The sequence below is a fragment of the Lepisosteus oculatus genome, chromosome 28, assembly GCF_040954835.1.
Source record: "Lepisosteus oculatus isolate fLepOcu1 chromosome 28, fLepOcu1.hap2, whole genome shotgun sequence".
Classification (NCBI taxonomy): Eukaryota; Metazoa; Chordata; class Actinopteri; order Semionotiformes; family Lepisosteidae; genus Lepisosteus; species Lepisosteus oculatus.
Genome location: NC_090723.1, coordinates 234665 through 255329, shown reverse-complemented (window position 1 = coordinate 255329; position 20665 = coordinate 234665). Strand labels below are relative to the sequence as shown.

At 39.9% G+C, this 20665-nt stretch overlaps 1 protein-coding gene across 2 annotated transcripts in view; it reads right to left on the bottom strand.

Moving 5' to 3' along the window:
- Positions 1-4577: 4577 nt before the first annotated feature.
- Positions 4578-20665, bottom strand: part of si:busm1-163l24.4 (BRCA1 DNA repair associated) — a 48601-nt gene continuing 32513 nt past the window's right edge. For both annotated transcript variants that reach the window (XM_015361847.2, XM_015361848.2), the window contains exons 17-21: positions 19355-19438; positions 15834-15891; positions 9264-9337; positions 7612-7672; positions 4578-5197 (exon numbers count right to left, since the gene is read on the bottom strand). In XM_015361847.2, coding sequence (XP_015217333.1) covers positions 5085-5197; positions 7612-7672; positions 9264-9337; positions 15834-15891; positions 19355-19438 — 390 coding nt within the window. In that variant the 3' untranslated portion in view covers positions 4578-5084. The remainder of the gene's footprint in view (positions 5198-7611; positions 7673-9263; positions 9338-15833; positions 15892-19354; positions 19439-20665) is intronic.

The window sequence follows — 20665 nt, the reverse complement described above, 5'->3', positions numbered from 1 at the left end:
CCGTATGGATATACAGATATTTATTTATAGATTTAGAACCATAGGATCTAACCCACTTTTTAAGCAGTGACATGATAACAATAACCACTGGTAGTGATGGAAATATTTCCAGATGACCTTGAAACATAGACAATACTTAAAGTAAATTATTAATTTTTAAGAACTATAGCCTTAAACAGTTGGAACAGGGTTTAGAATACATATACTGTAGTACATTGAATCTTCATGACTTAATATTTCTGAAAATTATGCTTTTAAGCTAAGTGTGTTTTGGTATTTTGCCATGAACCCTCTGATGTGCAACAGAGATGTTTAAGACTGCAATTGGTAGTCAATGCATCAAGTCTTTCAGAAGTCATTTTACTAATTACCAACTGCAGTACACTTAGAGTGGCACTGTAATTATCAAACCGTTATTCAACTGAGCCTGAAAGTAAGACAGAGTAAGCTGTTCCTCGGGTCATTTTTCTAGTTGATGAACTATAAGACCATGTCTTATTGTAACAAGCTGGTACTTAATGGGGCTAGGCAACATTCACTCAGAAAGAACTTTGTAATGATCAGACAAGGTAAGATGGCAAGTAAAATAATCAGAATATCTAAAGAACGGGAAATTAGGAAATCATGGTAACATACATGATGTACAGTATATAAGTCCCCATCTCGTATAATTCTATCCTGTATAACTAATAATTAACATGTTATAAGATTGCTAATTTCATATTAAAAAGAACTTTAGTGATACAACATTAAAACAGGCTCCCTGCCCCAGACACTCCTGCTCAACACCTCCTTCTTGCCCTGTTGGATGGGCCCATCTCACAGAGGGCAGGACAGGCACCTGCCAGAGGAGTGCTCAAGTTCTGTCAGTGTTAGAGAGATGTTCTTTATTATCGCCATTTCAGTCACCAAACATATAATTTAACTTTTTTAGCTGTTACCTTCGTTAGCATTAATATCTCTTTGTATTCAAAATAAGACAATGCTGTAACAACCCTCCCTAGTAACTATTGCCCAGGTCGGCCTTCCAAAAATGTTCTCTAGACTGTAGAAGCTGATAAACAGATAAGCAGGTGTTTCATTAAGTGACCAAGAGACTTATGTACTATTTGACAATATTGGATTCTAACAAAATAATTGTTCTCACTCTCACACTTACCAGAAAATGATTAGTCCCTAAACAAATTCAGAAGAGCAAGTGTTTCTTCTCTTCTTATGCTTGTAAAAAAGAAAAATAACAATTAACGAAAGTAATACAGGAGAATAAAAATGTAATTCTTATTCTTCCTGGGCACAAAGGAGTCTCAGATCCTCTGAAACAGGCTTTCCAATTAAGTTAATTGAAACACGACCTCCTTTGTGTTCAATGTCCAGTATCCCAGTATTTCAAACATATACCTCAAAATTCAAAATCCATGGAGTAAAAGATTCCCTCAGAGTACACATACTTTTCTACCAAAACAGGACTCTTAAAAAAAAATCTTTATTGGAAGACAGAAAGACCTGACCTGTCTCATTTGGTTCCTTCTCTCCATGATTCAGCCTTGTTTAAAGAAACAGGCTATTTCTGCTCTTACCTGGGCTCAATTATCACTGATACAAATCAGGTGCAAACAGGGTGACCAAATTACCTTTTTAATTAACTGAAATGTCTTAGTGATACATGCCCTGGCATTATTATAGGATAATAAAATATTTTTTATTTAGTGGCTGCTGTCATGACGTAACCATGAAAAGTCAGAACCGACACAAGATCAGTTTGTTGTGATAAAACTATGACACACACAGCGCAGTAAATACATTCAGCATCGGCCGGCTGCCTGCCTTGCCAGGCTAGCGATTCCCCATTCTGTCCGGGAATCTTCGGGCCTGTGGAGACAGACTCCCTCCAACGTCCCGGGGCGGCATGTCCCCCCGTTTCCATCCGGAGTCCCGTCTGCATCTGGGCTGAATTCTCCTTCCAGAATGTGGGAGCTGGCAGAGTGATCAGTCGAAACACCTGTGCAACTTTCATGACCAAGTTGGAAAAGTGATAGAACCTCTAACCTCTGTCTGTGGAAGAGGCAATATTTAACCTTAAAAATAATGTATGTCCGAGGTAAGAACTACAGTAAATTAAAATTAGATTCCAAAGTAAAATCATTGATTATATTTCCCTATTATAGGGAAATGATTGTCTACACTCACAAGACAACGATTCAGTGATTGTGAAGGCAAAGCTTTGCTTGGCGCATTGACTATCGTATTTATAATGTTAAAGTTCTGTTGTGAATACGTTAAAAGGTAGCGATTAAATTAAATCACTCTGCAACACGTAAAAACACAAAAAGCATTGCCTTTTGAGATTTTGGATTAAAATAAACCTAGCTTCAGAGAGTTTTATCAAAAGCTTTATCTCTATTTACATTAATCAAAAGTAATAATAATGGAATGGAATAATAATTATTCTCGTACAAAGTGTTCATTTCACCGAAGCTGTATGCAGAAGTCTGAATTAGAACCTTCCACAGCCTCACAAATACCATCCTACTTCTTTTGCTCCTACTAAAGCAGCCAAGTCTGAAACCTCCAGCAAACTGGACAGAATATTTGTCTTGGTATCAGCTGTTACAGGCCTTTGATCTAAGACACACAGAGCACAAAACCTCAGCCTGATGAAAGGCTTACGCTCTTCATTTCTGTCTCACTCGACACCCATATCTCACCAAAACGCCATGGCCATCAGCTTTTGTTTGTTAGAACAACGCCATTGAAGCTGCACATGTACGCCCTGGCAGTGAAAGAGAAGAAGGATCCAGATAAAAGTCAGTGGTTTCTATTATCAGTGACAGCTGAGAACCATTCTGAACTGAGAAACTCTCTTATACTGTAGGTCCTCCCTGCTGCCCAGATACTGTAGCTCTGACTGGAAACCCCCTGGAGGAGATCCTTACACTACAGAACACAGGGGTTCTGTAAGGCTTTACGACAGACCTAGCCTAATTATTCCTAGAAGTGAACATGAAATTCAGACCCTTCCTTTTCTTTTTTGAATGTCCATGTGACAGGCAGTCAGCATGTGTCACTACCTAAGAGGAGCCAGCCATTGATCATTCCACTCCCTGACTCCTTCCTTATTCAATGTGCTGCATTTCCTTACCGTGTGTGTGAGGTAGCTGGTGGGAGGCACAGTACTGTGAACACCAGGAGCTCTGAGGGACCGTACTGTGAACACCAGGAGCTCTGAGGGACCGTACTGTGAACACCAGGAGCTCTGAGGGACAGTGCTGAACACCAGGAGCTCTGAGGGACAGTGCTGAACACCAGGAGCTCTGAGGGACAGTGCTGAACACCAGGAGTTTTGAAGGACAGTGCTGGACAGCAGGAGCTCTGAGGGACAGTGCTGAACAGCAGGAGCTCTGAGGGACAGTTCTGTAAATACCAGGAGCTCTGAGGGACCGTACTGAACACCAGGAGCTCTGAGGGACAGTGCTGAACACCAGGAGCTGTGAGGGACAGTGCTGAACACCAGGAGCTGTGAGGGACCGTGCTGAACACCAGGAGCTCTGAGGGACCGTGCTGAACACCAGGAGCTCTGAGGGACCGTGCTGAACACTTGGAGCTCTGAAGGACCGTGCTGAAGACCAGGAGCTCTGAGGGACCGTGCTGAACACCAGGAGCTGTGAGGGACAGTGCTGAACACCAGGAGCTCTGAGGGACAGTACTGAACACCAGGAGCTCTGAGGGACCGTGCTGAACACCAGGAGCTCTGAGGGACCGTGCTGAACACCAGGAGCTCTGAGGGACCGTGCTGAACACCAGGAGCTCTGAGGGACAGTGCTGAACACCAGGAGCTGTGAGGGACCGTGCTGAACACCAGGAGCTGTGAGGGACAGTGCTGACATCAGGAGCTCTGAGGGACAGTGCTGAACACCAGGAGCTCTGAGGGACAGTACTGCAGTGTGGAGGACCAGCTGTATGAGTGATCAGACAACTGGCCAAATGGGCTGATAAGAAACAAACTGGGTTTCTGAGGTGCAGAAGAATTAACTCAATTTCTACTATTTAAACATTTTTCCTCTGAACTATTTTGTTTAAAGAATAAAGGGTGCTACAGTAATCTCTTATTGCTCAGCTTGCAACAACCCATAAGCAAAACAAGGTTTATGTATCCGAAAAAAAAAACACTTTGGTACAAAACCAAAATTACAGTTGTGCCAAAAGACTAGTAGAATTGACAACAGTATGCCTGCTTTTATCCAGCCATATCATAAAAAGAGGAACATTCTGAAAAGTCGCATTGGTGCCACTTTATATTATTTTTCAAAATGACTGATTGTATATTCACAATGAGGCTAAATAATTGTTTTTTGTCATTGTTTATGATTTATTTCAGCTAAGCCTACGGCATCTCCGACGTTTAATTAATAGAGGGCTTGGGTTTCCTGCTGAGTTTTCATTAACTCCCAACAAAGCACACTACAGGACTGCAGGATAACAGGCATCCCCAGGTCTAAATGTACAGCAGCACCTCTTTTAGGCAGATACTATAACTGATGTTTCTTCACTGCCTCATAACACATAAAACAGACATTAAACCATTTTACAACCCTTTATTCTCAATAATTAATTTTAATTGGACAATTATACATATTTTCACATAGTGTAGGAAAAAAGGATAAAAATAAAATCCTCCCCAGATGATCCACTTCAGATTTTTTTTAACCTTGTTTTTGCTTATCCATCCACAAATGCACTAGGTCTGATAATAATGAAAAATGTTTGGATTGTAATGCTATGAGTTGTACAGAAATATCACAACAGCTCATGAATGTGCATCTTCTACAGTAGAATACAATTATTGTTAGAAGATGTACAGAAGTACTGGATTCAACTACTGAATATTATCAACTACACTGAGGCTGAAAGAAGAACAAAAGCAGTCTCTTACCTCTCTTCACAACCAATTTCACTGGACTACTGGACAAGAAAATAACTCTTTAATTGCTAACTGGTTTAGAAGACTCCTAGCCCAGAGCTGGCTTGAGCAGCTGTATGTGCACTGTGCTGGGGTCCAGGCAGCCTCTCCAGGTCTCACCAGTTCCTCAGCTGAGTGGCTTCACCAAGTAAGAGTCCAAGGCCTGGCAGCTGTAAAGAGCCACACTGTCCAGCACCCACTCTCTTGTCACGACTCTGGCACTGTACTTCCTCTGGAGAGCTGTGGAGAGTCAGAAAAACAGGGGTCTGATTTCCCACTGTGAGAAACTACAGAGCTGCGTGTGTAAAGAGATGCCCACTCTACAACTTCTGAAATCAAGTTTAGACACTTTTATGTCAATATTTTTGTTTCAACTTAGGAATCAATCATTTCTCCCAATATGGTACCGCCAAGCTGCCAATCTAGTCACCTCACTGCAAGTGAGTCTCATACCAGCACAGGAGGAGTGAGGACAGATCACTGCCATTAAGCCACCTGCCATTTTTTACACTGTGAACCTCACAGCCACACTTCAGATTGGGCACCGGTCACGGGAAGCATGCATTTCTTATAGACAGCACTTTACAATCTTTAGAGTGAGCACAGGCTGAAGAGGTGATGCAGCTCCCATAAGCAACACTCCAGGGTCAACATCACGCTTGTGGAACGTCAAGGTTACGTTCTACCCCCCAATTACACTGGGCTGGAGAACCCCCATCAGTACCATCTGCTGACAGAAGCTACACTTGAATGAGTGGTGTCTGCACTGTAGGGTTCAATCTAAGTGCTAGTGCCATTACAAACTGAGCCACTTCAAAGCCACTAAATATACTTGAGGCCTCCATAAACAAGAGATTCTTGTTCAGGCAGTTTTCTGTTAAAGCCATCCCCAGCACTCTTAAGTTATGCATTGGGAAGTGCCCCTTGTATTCAAAGCTCACTGTTGAAAAGTGTGCCAATCTGACCTCTTATCACTTGAACAGAAGAAAAGGTGACTTGAGATCTGCAAAAATTGAAAGCACAAGCTACCCAATCTATTTCTACAGAGCGTAATCATAGAAGTATAACCCATGAATATGGAACAAAAGACATTGAGGATTGCAGTGCAGAGCTACTAGTTCATTACATATTTATCATGCTACAGGTTAGTGCTCTGGTTTGACAATGAAAATATAAATTATACAGCAGGATAATGCAGAGTGCTCTGACAAAATAAGAGTGAGAGCAAACAAGGTATAAATGTCAATACCCAAAGGGTAGGTGAAATTATGTAAGTGGCATTTGCCCACATGAAGAAAATCTGTGTGTTTTCGTAAATTCATGGAAAGAAATGCACGGAGTAAAAATGTCACCTGCTGTAGACAGACAACAGCACATTCCCCATGGCTGATCCCAGAGGTGAAGTGAATGTGGGCAGAAATTGAAGATTAGTGCCAGGGATACATTCTGCACCTCCCAGCATTGTACTTGTGTTTAAAATGAGATAATTTCCCTTTGTGTCGTTTTCCCAGCTTGTTCTTTGGCCTTTTGGACAAGAGAAGAGACTGAATCCATGTCCATGCAGCCCCTCTGTCGTCAAAGCCCCGCTGAGTAAGACAGTAAGACAGTAAGACAGTGATGTCTGCAGGCCGCCCCCTTGGCTGGGCTGCTGCTCTGCTGGGGCTTGCTGTGAATGTGCTTGGGGATTATGGATAGAAAGGTATGCCTTGACACAAGCGGTTTACAAAAGAAAGGATGAAGTTGAATGGTGACTAGATTTTAATGGACTAGCTGCCCTGAAATGTGTTTTTTTGACATACTAGATGTGTAGCAGTGTGTTACTTACTTTTATATGCTAGTAGGCCCTTTTTCGGTGTCAACGTAGTAGCAACATAAATCATAGCAGTCTGTTAGCTCTGATGTCACTGTGGTGGATTTTACCAGTTACACCACACAGAGGACTGACACAAACTGATGTTAATCTAATTTTGAAAAGTATGTCACGTAAAATTATAGATGCTCCAGAGGAATAGCAATGGCCTTTTTCCACTTTGTCTTTTTTTGTCAACAAGTCTTAATTATCAATGGTCAGGTTTCACAGAAACACAAATGAATATAATCTTACTCACTTCTAAATATGAAATCTTTCAATTGGTTTTTAAACTTTAAAAAAAGAAGCAGTGCTTCTGAATCCTGTTTGGGAAGCTGTGTTTTTTATAGTCTTATTTTCAACCATTTATTCATCAAACAGCAAAAAGAGTCATGAGATGCATATCAGTGAGCTGACTGGATGCTGCTGGGAACAGAATGCAGTGAGCCCTGACAGATCGCACTGCGAGAAAGCTTACATAAGTCAACGGGTCACAAGGAATGCAAGAACCAGCAGACAGCTTTGTATAACAAGGGCCTTAACTTTAGATCAGACCACAAGCAGTCAATTCATTTAACAGTGGTTTGCTGTAATTGCTAAAAAGCTGAGCAATTCCACATGTTGTTTTTGGAATACTTAAACCTGTTGGCTGTGAATATGGTACATGGAACAACTGAGAGTGCTATCCGTTAGTCTTTGAAGGTCCTATTAAAATTTGTGACATACTGTAAGCTGCCCAATTTGCCAACCCTTTGGGAGCAGAATGCTGAAACTAGGAAGAAGGGTGCATGAACTTACTCCTCACCTTTGTAATCTGTCTGTGATTCCTCTGCTTCGGGCTGCACCACAACCACTTGGATGAGCTCCTGGAGCGGACATGGTGAAAGAGGTAAATACACACAAGCCACATGTCAGACCCCCAAGAAAACAACCAGCTGCAAAGCACACAGTCTCATTGCACACCCAAACCTGTATGGTATACTTAAAGGTTACTGTCCCTTTAACGTAACATTAACAGGTGTACTGTTGTGTCCTTTTCTGGGACAGAGTTCAATTTCATTCCAAAAGTATGCGGGACTGAGGGAGCCACTGACAGACCCTATCAGGAGTGAAATAACCAGCTGAGTCCGTATCCAATGGCTAAGACCTTGTCCACCTGCAGGCGGTAAGGAGCACTCACTACAGCTCCCAACCCTGATGATAACTCAAATAAACTAGTCCAAACATCTCTCCACGTTCAGCCTTTTAAAACTAAAAGTTAACTTTAGTTAACCTCTAGCACAAAACTCAAGATAAAATGACTTAAAATAATGTGTAGTAATTAAATACGACATGCAGGAGGTCACATCAAGAACCCTATTTATATGTAACCTTTCTTCCTCCCAATCTAAGAAATGCTGCATGAAAAGCACCATTAGATTTTTTTCTGGTTTTGTTTATTTTTTCTTCCCTAAAACAAGTAAAACAAATCCCTTTGAAGTATCCCTTAAATCCATTTAAATCAATTTCGCCCTAAACTGCAAGCTGTCTTGGATAAAAATGTTTTGGTGTTGCTTTTACTTAGTTATTGCAGTATTTGTAACATAAAACAAATGTATTTACTCATGAATAAGCTGTGCAGCTCAATACATTCAGATTTTTAAAATATTTTAATTTTAAATACAGAAATGTTCTAAAGTTATAATTTTGTTCAGCAAACCTTTAGAATACTAACAAAGGTAATCAGCAGTTTTATTAACTTAAGATGATTAAATAGCCAGCTTCTATCCCAGCACATCATTTTTAAAGTGCAGAGAATGGTCCCTTTCTGTGTCATTTAATGTTGTCTTACGCATGATCCAGTCCACTGACAAGAGACCTTCTGTAAAGATCCTCAAAAAATGTTTGCAAAGCAAATTAACAATCCCTAATGTTCTGAATCATTAGAATTAAAACCTGCTCCTTGATTTACAGACCCTACAGTACCTAGCTATTCTCATCTAGTCTCAAAGTATACATAAGGAGCTCATTTCAGTAGAACATCTATCATGGACTAACTAGACACAAACAAGAAGGGGTATTCACAGCGAAGGAGAAATACATATTATATTCTAATTATATTATATATTCTAAATATACTATTTAAGATTTTTTTTAATAAAAAAGCTGTACAATATCTAATAATTATCCCCAGAACATCCAGATGTCCAAACAGAAACTTTTTTTTAAGAGTAAAAGTTAGAGATTTCACAGAACTCTATAATAACTCCTTTTAGAATTCCAACTTTCCCCACTCACTTAAATCTATGACTAAAATCCCTAATACGTATCCCAACAGAAGCACCAGAAATTGCTATTGAAATAAATAAACAGGAGCTCAGTTCTCCCGGTGACTGGCAGACAGATTTCTTTACAAAGCTGGGCCCCAGCTAAGGGAGGGCTCTGCAGCTGGGAAGGGTCCCTGCTGTGTGGGCTTACCGGGTTATAGGTGAAGAGGAAGGGTTCTTTAGCCACAGTTGCTCCACAGAGCTCCACCATCCACTCCAGCTGCCCTGAAACACAAAGAAGCACATGGCTGTTACAAACAAGGGATCGTAAGGAGCTTAGCAAGCAAACAGGAATTCCAAGAGTTAAGCCAGAGGGTCTGTCAACAGGTTTCCAGTTGATGTCCTGGCTGTGCCACTGGTTCAGTGTCACCATGAGTGAGGTACTGGACCCTGCTGTACCACATTCTTCAGCTGAGATCCAGAACAAAGCTCCTGTTAAAAGTGTCTTTACTGCAGCACTTACTACTGAATAGAATATTTCATGCTTTATCATCTGAAAACTGCCTAGGGTTAAAGCGTTTGCAAAAAAACAAGTATTATTAATACCAGACAAAAGTCTGACTGGAATACAGAGTCCCACAGCCTGGAGAGTTTTAATCAAGACTCCGCGTCCTGTCACCAGCGGTTGGGAGATCCTGTGGGTGCTGACTGGCCGCGACAAGACAAGAATGTCTCCTGACCAACATTAACTCCTGGCTCCTCCAAAAGAGTAGAATGAGGAACATGTCTATTAACTCGCTAATATAATTGGAGCACATGATGCTGCATAACAGTGTATACTGTAAGTAATTCTGAGCTTCTGAAGTGTCTTCTTCACCCATCTGGAGATTCTCATTAGGTATCAGAATTTCTGGCTGCACCAAACTGGTGTGATTTATTGCAGTCTATAGAAAAAAACACTTTCAGTTCAAAACAGCATCAACAAGCATGGAGTTAAGATGCTACTCAAATATATGTGAATGTGAAGTATCAGTATATTTAATTCAAGATACAGAAATGTTCAATTTATCTTTATATAGCGCCTTTCACAACAAGGTTGCCCCAAGGCACTTAACAAAGCTAATATCTCCATCTACTGTGAAGTTGGACTCCCACTTTTACACCTGTTTAGACTACTGAAACTCTGCCAGCCTCTGGTGTACCGTTTGCCCACTATGAGTGTAAAAGTACAGCTACAGGGAACCCGAAACTATGTCAGGGGCATCCCCAAAACATTCACCTCTCCCTATGAATAGTTTGTGGGAATAAATAAAGGAACAGATGAGCTAGTAATGGGCAGCGCTGGAGAAACAAAGCGTCAGCATGCTTGAGAGAAGGATTCCATTTATTTTTTAAATATATGAGACTTAACTTTCTATTCCATGGCTATCGGTCAAAATAGTGCCCCTGGGACTTCAATAATCTACAAAACATATAATTAGTTTCAGCTCTTCTTTTCCTTAAGACCAGTGAAAAAGAGAATTTTGAAGAAACCTCATTATACATAAGGATTATTGATCACTGAAAGAGAAATCCATTGGGGGAATTAAAAATTGTATGGCAGTACAGACATGCTCAGCAATTAAAGCTAACAATGCAATTTGTCTCCCCAGATCTACAATCTGTTTGCAGATTCTCTCTGCATTGGCAGTGACACACTCTGACACCTCTGGCAGGAACTGGGGAAGAGCGAATCTTTTATAGATTATTAGCTACATTTATCTCTGTTATAGCTGCTCTATCTGAAAATAAAAAAAAAACAATGTCTGTTAAAATCATGTGTCAAGACATTTTCCTTTTCCGGGTACCTACTGTATATAGATAGAATCTCAGAGATGTTTTAAGTCCATATTAAAATGATTTAATTTTAAGTCAGCTTGCATTTCTACAAAAAGCACGTAGGGTAAAAACACTGAAGAGTAATAGAAATCTAAATGTTCAAATCCAGTCTTTTACCAATGCTGAAAGGAAAAGTGATCTAACAATTATCCTAATGATAAAGATCACATGTTCTCTTCCCAGGGGGCCATCTAGACTTTCATCTGCAGATAAAGAGCTCCAAATGAGCAGTGTATACTGATCTAAAATGTCTTATAAGAGACCAAAAAGCATTCTAACACAATCCCCAGAGAGTTATCAGCAAAGATGCACATCATTGTAAGAAGATATGGAAAACCTATCTGTACTGTATCTCTGCATTACATTTGCTACACTGAACAATTAAAGACTACGTCAAGTTGGGTTTAAGGGCAAAGCAGAAAAATAAAACAAGTCATGACTGACTGTGGACAATGTACAGGCACCAAAAGGCAACCGAATTCTGAACAAAGGTTCTTACCACACCACGTAGGCTGCAAAGGAACAAGTAATAGGTTTATTCCATGCTGAAAAGAGAAGAAAGAAAACACAACGTTTCGGCTGTGGAGCCTTCTTCACAGCTGAAACGTTGTTTTCTTTTTTCTCTTTTCATCATGGAATAAACCTATTACTTCTTCCTTTACATTATTAAATGCTATGTGTGCTTGAGAATGTATTAGCTTTCTGCTATAGTGCATAATTTCAAGGACCTTTAAGCTTTTGAAAAAAGTACAACCAATCTGTAATGCAGACACTAAGATGTAGCATTAGATTCACTAACATTTTCCTTCCAACAAAATCCACCGTCCATTTTAAAAGGCATGCAGCTGCACTTTTCATTCACTTCCCAGCCCCGTGTCCCGGCTGAATCCGCACACAAAATCCATTTCAAAGGCCTGCAGGATCCTGTCTCTGGTGGAGACAGGATTAATTTTTGAATAAAATGTTCAATCCACCTGCAAGATGGCTTTTCATAAATTAATGTACCTTGCTTGACATTTTCAATCTGTGCAAACAAATGCATTATCTCTTTACAGCCAGCACATTCCTTGCATTCATTAAAGTGGTGTTAACAGCTTATACTCAACTCTGCACTATTTTCCATGCAAATAACAGGGAAATTAATCCGCAAAAAAGAAATCAGAATGAAAAAAATAAGGAGCCCATTCCAAAAGCAGAAGAGATTTCTTTGAAAAGTAACTCCTGCCATGTCTGAAACAGTAGAAAATCCAAGTATGGTTGTCAATGGAGACAGACGTGCTGTGAGGCTCTCATGTGCAAAGTGTCTTCCAGTTCCAGATTTTCATTTTTCTCTGAAGTCTGTCTTGTTTTGCCCTCCTTCAAAATTGCACAAGCTCAAATTGCCCCTTACTGCACAGCAAAAAACACAAACCCTGCAGAAAGAGGACACTTGAAAATACACGCAGAGAGGCTACAACCTAATTTGGTTTAGTCTGCATTACCCCCAGTCAAAGAACAAATTACCTTCTATGTGATTTCTTCAGTAATCCCCAGTTGTTGGGAATTAAAATATCAAAGCAATCAAAACCTTGCTGATCTGAGCAATGAGCTGCAAAGGGGAACAACAGCGGTCAGCAGTGATTTTGCTGTCATGACCATTGGGAATTCTGTAATTCACTGACCTTTCAAAATCATGAGACTTGGACAAAGATAATCCAATAGGCCAGTGGTGGCCAGCCCCTATGAATACATGATAAACGATAAACATTATCTACAGTACCAAAGATTCCTACAATTACAAGTACAGTTAGTTGCATTGCAGCAAACACACCTGAAAGAAGGAGCTCTAAAACAGAAAATGGTACAGGGTGGATGTCAATTACCAACCATTCAACATTTTTAAGAGATTAAAGCAAATCTAAAAATCCTTATCAAACACAACAGGAAGATTAGTCTGCACTTTAGAACTCAGCTGAAACAATAATCAGAGGAGACAGCCTGTTGACAGACTATTGCAGTAGCCACATTGAAGTCACGATGACCTGAGGACAAAAATGAAAATCAAGGGAAGATTAATTCAGGACACAGAACAGGAAGCACTTCTTTATACAAAGCTGCCCAGTCATGTTGTTCAAAACAAGACACTGACATCCCATAAGAATTGTCTGGATGGGATTATTAGTTCAATAATATTTTGGCCTTCTGCTCATACCTGAAGAAAACTCAACCAAAACACTGTGTTTTCCTTTCTATTTACTTTTCAGTGTGACTGGAAAAGCAGGACTTTAAAGGTATGTGAACATACGAACATCCTGTGGGATAACATAAATGTCAAAACTAATTACATACTGTAAATGCACACTACTTAAAATATTTTAACTTTTTGAAAATAAATCCTAATGTTTTTATTTAACCTAATGTTTTTATTTAGCCAGTACTTTCACAAAGCCTCAGAAAGTAGAACCTTCTGGTAGTCTTTAACATTGTTACTGTACATTAATATCAGTACCATATCATCATGGAGAAAATCAGATATTGTCCACAGATCTAAGGTACAGGACTACCAATCTCAACTACTGTAGTGATCCATAAAATCCATAAAAAGGTATGGTTAAAGTGTGGTGAACGAAGAAAAGGAAGAAAGAACATTTTACCCAAGAATTGCGGTCTGAAAAATGACCCTCACATGAGGGCCACAGCTGTGACTCTTCCAAGACTCCAACATCATCGGGATACAATCGGCCAAGACCGCTATTTTGAGGCCGAGCTCATGAATCTAGTGAGAGAACACGTGAATTTGCCAGACTCCAGCTGACTGACTCCTGCTCCAAACTGAGCTATTGACTGGATCACGGATTGAGTTTTTGGACATGTGGTGTGGTTAGCATAGGAAGGTGAAGCGAATGTTGGCGAGTACAGAGTGTTCTATTTGGGTGATATTCTGCAGCCTCTGGCCACGGGTCCTTGACAGAATTGAGCAATGCGTGGGTTATCAATGTATATCCTAATATCTTATACAAACGTCTGGTTTAATACTGGTTGCAATGGGACTTTCCAGCAGGCTACGAATCTGTAGGACTAATCCAAATGGTTTCACAATACCCAGACTTGAGAAGTGTATGAACCTATTAAAAGACTGGAGCAGGCACCTTTCATCCTCTCAACAAAGACACAGAGATTCAAAGAAATATTGATTTCTGGGGTGTGAATAATGCTGAATTTACATTTATAAAACATCTACAATTATGCTGTTCAGGTTTGCTTTTGTGACATCCAATTCAGAGAGTCTTTAAATTTGTCATGTTTCATTTATTAATGCAACACATACTTTTCATTTTTCTTTTGCCAAAACAACTTACAGTTTCATTGCCAAGAGTATAAATGAATTTGGAAGCTACTATACTATGCAATCAATAAGTTCAGACTAGATGAGAGGACAAATACCATTAAGAAACCAGTGAAATTATACAGGCATAATTTGTATCAGCTGCTCCAACAAGACTACCATATTTCAGTCTCTTAGGCAATGTGTTCAATATTTATTGTGTGCATCAGAAAAGAAATGTTTTATACAGTAAGATTTGTGCGTCATTATTAGTCCAGTTCTTGGGACAATACATCAATGAATGCTTTCAGGCCAGTCATAAAAAACATTGCTATGTCTAGTTTAAAAGACACCATTTGCGTATTTTAACCACATCCATTTATTTTATTCTAGGACTCCTCAGGCCTCGTGATCAATACTGTCGCTCTACCATAAGACACAGTGAAGACAATCTGAGAAAACACACAGGCATGGAGAAGCACTGGCTGAGTTCAGCCAAGGAAAGAAGTCCTCTCAGAGGCAAGAAGGATGACAACAGAAAAACAACTGTTTGACAGCAGAATTGGGAAGGCCTTCATCCAGGAGCGCAACCCTCTGCTGGAGGCGGAAATTCATTTGTCCTGCAAGAACGGGAGCTTTTCACAAAGCCTTCAAACACCACAGCTTTTAGGATCACAAATCAAAAATAAAAAAGCATTGTTATCCCAAACTGAAAGGTTGCTGTGGAATGCAAAAACCTTACATAAAACAAAATCTCTGAATCTTATCACATGACCAGTCTTGCTCTAATTTTTTAAAATCTATTTGGCAAAAAGGCTTGAATTATGAAGTTGATGGTAAACGTTGGAGTAGAACAGATGAGAAAGATAACACCCTCATCTGTAATAAACATGTTACAACTACACGTTCAAATACAGAATATAACTGATGGCCAATTCTCTCTACAGAATATTCCCTCGTAGTTTCTCGTGAAATCATTTTTTTTCCCAAAACCTATACATTCAATTACACAATATATTCACATGTTCTCTGTAGCCCCTAGTTCTGTCACTAGTGTTCTATTATCCTGTAAATCCATCCATCCTGATGACCAAGTGGATATGTGAGTGAGCTTGTGGGCCCCTGGCGCCAAGGAGCCTCCAGCTGCTCACTGTGATGCTGTTGACTGCTGATGACTTTTGCACAATCTGCTGGAGATTCTGATGATTCAGTTTATGTCTACGTTCAACCAAGATAATTAAAAACCCAGGTGGAGTTAAAGTCACCATATCAGGCAGCAATGGAGGCTGTGTTCTGCATCCCTTTCCTAAATACATTAAAGACTCTTTCCACATGGGGTCCAATTCAGGCACTGTGCTGCTCATCTGGGCCCAGTTTTTTCCCTGTATTACTTTCCTCATGGGTAATTCCCAAACTCAAGGTTTTCACATTGAAATTCCAAATTAACTGTGGCTCCTTTAAAACTCTCTCTCAGAGGCTTAGAGTCAGGTATAATACAATAGTGAGAACTGACTGCAAAGTGTTTGGCTTTGACAGGGCAGGTAACATCCCATCTGTCTTTAAAACCTCACAGCGCACTTTCCCTCCAGTAGCTCTTACCTGTGGTCATATCTGTAAATGATCCATGGCAGCAGATCTCATAGTTGCTCAGAAGAAGCTAAAAACACAAAAAGAGAGAGAGGAGAGAGGACACTACATTAAAACTTTATTTGGAGTGGAAATAAAAGTGGGTAATAAACTAAAATGAGATTTAGACTGTTCCTGATCCATCTGTTCAATAACTCTCCAAAAAGCACTCACTGCTCTGGCTGTATTTCCATTGCAGATAAATTATAGTCTCGTACGTGCCCGTTTAATTGAGCCCAGATCAAGAGTAAAAAGAAACTGAAGCTCATTTGCTTTCTACTGATATTGAGTATCATATATTCTGGGATGCTGTATGGCACTAAAGAAGCTTAAAACTACTCAAATCATCTTGAGGTTTCCAGATCACGTCTCTCGGGATGTGCAGTTTAAAACTTTTCAGGTATTTTTTACTCTGTTCATAAGTCAGATAGCAGCCTCCTAGAGGCATATCAATAGGAATGCACGCTGACAAACAGAACAGTAGGTATTGTCAGGATAGGAAGTCCCCTTCAAACTTCAACTGTGTAATTACTCTCCATGAATCTCCACACAAGAAAATAGATCAAAGAAATAGCTCACTTGGCAAATTCTAAGTTACACAGGTGGACAAAATGCAAGAGCAGCTCAGAGATGAGCTTTACTCTGCCTACAGCTTCAGCATAAAACGGGCAGAGTGCTGGGGACCTCTGTTATAGAAAAAAAAAGTGTTTTTTTTTTAAATAACTGTAACCTACAGCCAGGGAGTAATTATTTAAGGTGTGTTGGCGGAGGAAGTTAAACAGTCAGGATCTGTGTGAAAACAACTTAAAGGTCAGAGGGAAAAGACATCTGGTCTCGTTTTGCTTCCGTGCTCCTGAACAGACATCTGACTTGGTGACAGATAGAGCAGGGAGGGAGGATAGAGAATAAAGTGCAACAGTCATAAGTGACGCCTGATCTCAAAGCCACTGAAAGCTCACCATCCTGGATACAGAGATGTGCAGCCCCGGGCACAGCTCGTCACAAATGGTGGCAGAGTGAGATATCGCCCTCTAGTGGTTTGCATAAGAATAAAAAAGCCACTGATGGTCTGAACTAAAGCAGCGGTTCCTAGTCCTGGTCCTGGAAACCCACACACAAGTTGGTTTTTAGTCCAACTGAGCTCTGAGTTACACGATCATACCGTTCATAGACTTAATAACAGTAAGGATTAATTACAACTACTCATTCTCAGCTCTTAAACATCTTCGGAGCTTTAACTGCTGCATTTTATAAGTGAAATAAAACCTCAAACTTGTGACTGGAAACAAAAATATTATAATAAAATATGTACATATTCAATTAAAGCAACTTCCTAAACCAAACAAGGCTTCAGGTATCTTCTGAAGGTGGGCGAGAATGAAAACCAGCAGGTGTGGGGCACCAGGACTGGGAAGCACTGCTCTAAAGCAGGCCCACACAGTGCAACAAGTGCAGCAGCACAACCCACAGGCAGCAATTTACAGCAATGTGTCAGTAATTAAGATGGATAAAATTAAAACCATGAAAAACTCCAGTACCTGCCAAAAATCCATGTAAACACACGAAGAACAGGGAAACTCAAACAACCACCTCAAACTGCAATCGAACCCGAGATACAGGTTTTCCAGCTGGGCAAAGTGGAGGTAAGAGAAGAGCACAGATTTGCTGTACACAGGCACACGGCACATGCAGAAAGAAACCAAAGCAAACGCCAGATGACATCAGATAACTATTAATGTGCAGACAGTATGAGGAAGCTTAACCTTAAAGTCAGACTTTTAACAGAGTGTGTGCAAATACAGGAGCATGTTTTTGTGTATTGAAAGGTTTAACAGTGACAAAATAACAAACCCCCCAAAAAAGTTTATCATTTATGTCATCAGCAGTGTTTAGCTTCATATGCCAGTCACAGACCCAAAATATTGTTTTTGCTGTAGATTATTTCAAAAAGTCATTGCAGCAGTCATTTGAGCAGAGTCATTGCAAAAAGGCATTTGTTTGGCTCTAGTCCATGTACAGTACATCCCTAATTCCCAAAAATGGGATGTTTTTTAAACAGCGCACAGCCCAACTCAGCTCAGACAAGCTTTTGTGGCATAACAGTGGATTTATACCTGATTCTAAATGTTTCTCCAAAAACAGGCAAAAGTAATAGAATTGAGGTTAGTAATTACCAGGACAGAAGATGTTTATATCTTTCGCTGCTTGTGTGCAATATTGTACAGGACAGTCAATTCCCAGGACAATGGTACTTCTCTTCTACAAAGCAGCCCGCAACTCCCAGATTCTCCACTTGTGCCTTGTCACCTCAGACTGAGCGTGTAAACCACAGCTCCTGGCAGCTGTTTAATGGCAGGATACCCTCCAGTAACAAACACAAAGTGTTGGACTTACTTAACAGTCCAACAAATTTTAACTGACTTTGATGTGGGACTTAACTGACTGCTTTGTCTTCGTCTTGGTACACAAGCTTCTCTGCTCCATCCAAGAGTCGCACGCTAACCGTGAAATAAATACAATATTCCTGCCTTCTCTTTCCACCCCCTTCGCCTGCACTCAACAGAAGACACTTGAGACTCGCCTCTCATGAAATGCAGGATCAGTCTGCAAACACACACAATCCAATCTGTCTTGTTCTGCACGTTGGGTTTTTAATCATCTCCTTCATAGATAGGAGGACCAATTCCAATTTCTAAATTCATTAGCTTTCAGATATCAAATACCAAAATACCAAATACCAAAATAATTTTTCATATCAGAATGCCTGATTTAGGCAAGGTACTTAAATAAAGTAAATGCCATTTGTCTTGCCTTTACAGTAACTATAACAAAAAAAGGCTTTACAACATCTTTACCTAAGAGCAAACATTGTATTTAAGATCATGGAGCTGGCTGTCAACATAAAAGAACCTTTTATGAGCTGAAAACCCAACTGATATTTTGATTTGTTTTAAAATCTGGAATTATTTAATCAAGAAAATCTCAAAGCATCCAATTCCATTTCAAAGAAAAAATAATACAGCTATACCTGTTTTTAAAGGTTTAATTCTAAATATGGAACAACTGCTCTCTTTCACCTCACCCGCTTAAATCAAACTTTTTTTTAATTATGCATTTTCCTTTGCTTTTATCTGTAATTTCTTCTAAACTGTTGGGTCCATATGAAGATTAAGAATTGTTTGAAATATGTAGGAAGAAGAACAGACAGCTGGCATTAAATGCTTTAACTTCTGTATCAGTGTGACTAAAAGGAAGACGGCAGATTAAGATCAGCTACATATCTCTGATATTTGATTTACTGATTATTGTGTCATTTTGAGAACACAGACTTTGTAATGATTAAAGTTTACACAGCTTTTCTGTCCAATTAATTTCTGCTACAGAATTAGCTAAAAGATCCAAAACTGTCTCTATGGTGATTCTTGAAACAGATGTATTTAGATATTTTTATATTTACAGCTAGATCCCACAACGCAATACTCTGAGGTTCTTACTTCTTCCCTTGTGGCTGTCCGAGCTCTTCTGGGTCCCTGGTGATTTCTGCCATTGATCACGTCTCCTTTCACCTCGAAGGCAGCCTGCACCACAGAGAGAGCAAAGGATTTCACTTTGCAAGGAAAGATAGATGTCAGCTTACAAGCACATTCTTCTTGTCTCACAAGAAGGCCCTGATGTGGGCGGCCTCCATTCTGCACCAGAGCACCAAGCTCTAGCCAGCACATAGAGGGAAATGGGAGAAAATTACTGCAGCATTTCTAAATATCAGTCTACTGCATTCTTAAAATGTCACCTGAAAAGCATCACCTCTTGTTGAGGCACTGTTTTCTTTTCAACAGTATAGTCTGTGGTGATGGTCCCTCTAGGTACTAGCTAGGTCTTTTCTTCTCACTTCAGGCTCAAAGCTGGCTTTGGCTCACATGAAGCAAAGAAATGCTGGTGACATGTAAGCATCTTGCTATAATCCAAAGACTATTTCCGTTTTTGAGGAACACAGCATAGTGCAGAAAGCAAGTTCTCAGCAGGCCCAGTTATCTCTCTATTTCAACCTGAAACTGCCCTCAGGCCATTGTCAAAAGAACTACACAGTCTTTTTGTCCAAGCTCTCCAGATGCTACATGACTGAAGTGACATTTTCGTACTGATGGCACTGTGGAGCTCAAAGATTCACAGCTCTCGGAGTCAAGAGCCTGACTGTGTCCTTGCCACCTAAAGTGACAGGAAAACAGGTGTATTTGTACAGCCCAATGACTTGTTCTACAAACCACTATCCAAATAAATTGTGAGCAGGGGTATTTACTGGTTAGTTCAAATACAAATTACCTATATTAGCAAAAAAGCTAAACAAAATAGATGTCCTAGATATCTAAATTAGATGTAGCACGGGGATTCATACTAGAGGCACACAGCTTTTACTGTGTAACTGTTCATTGTATTAACCTTCAGCATCTCTATGTAATTGTTTCACCTAATAGTGCTTTCACTGTGTTCTCTTTTTGTTTCACTACTGACATTTTGAAAATGTCCAATGGGTTGGCAATATCTCTGAAGATTTTAAATACACCTAGTGATCAGAAAGGTTATGGTTTTGTAGCCTGTAAGTACAGGACATTCCTTTAAGCTCTCAAATACAACTGGTTACTCTTCTTTTGATTAATTCCAAACCAGAAGTAAAATTATTTTGAATGAGAAGATTTTACTAGTGCACTGCATTAAACCAACCTTTTAATTAAATTCAACACCTTTGACTATATAGTCTAACATTGCTTGCCTTTTATTGCTTCTTCACATTGTCCAGAAGATGAAAA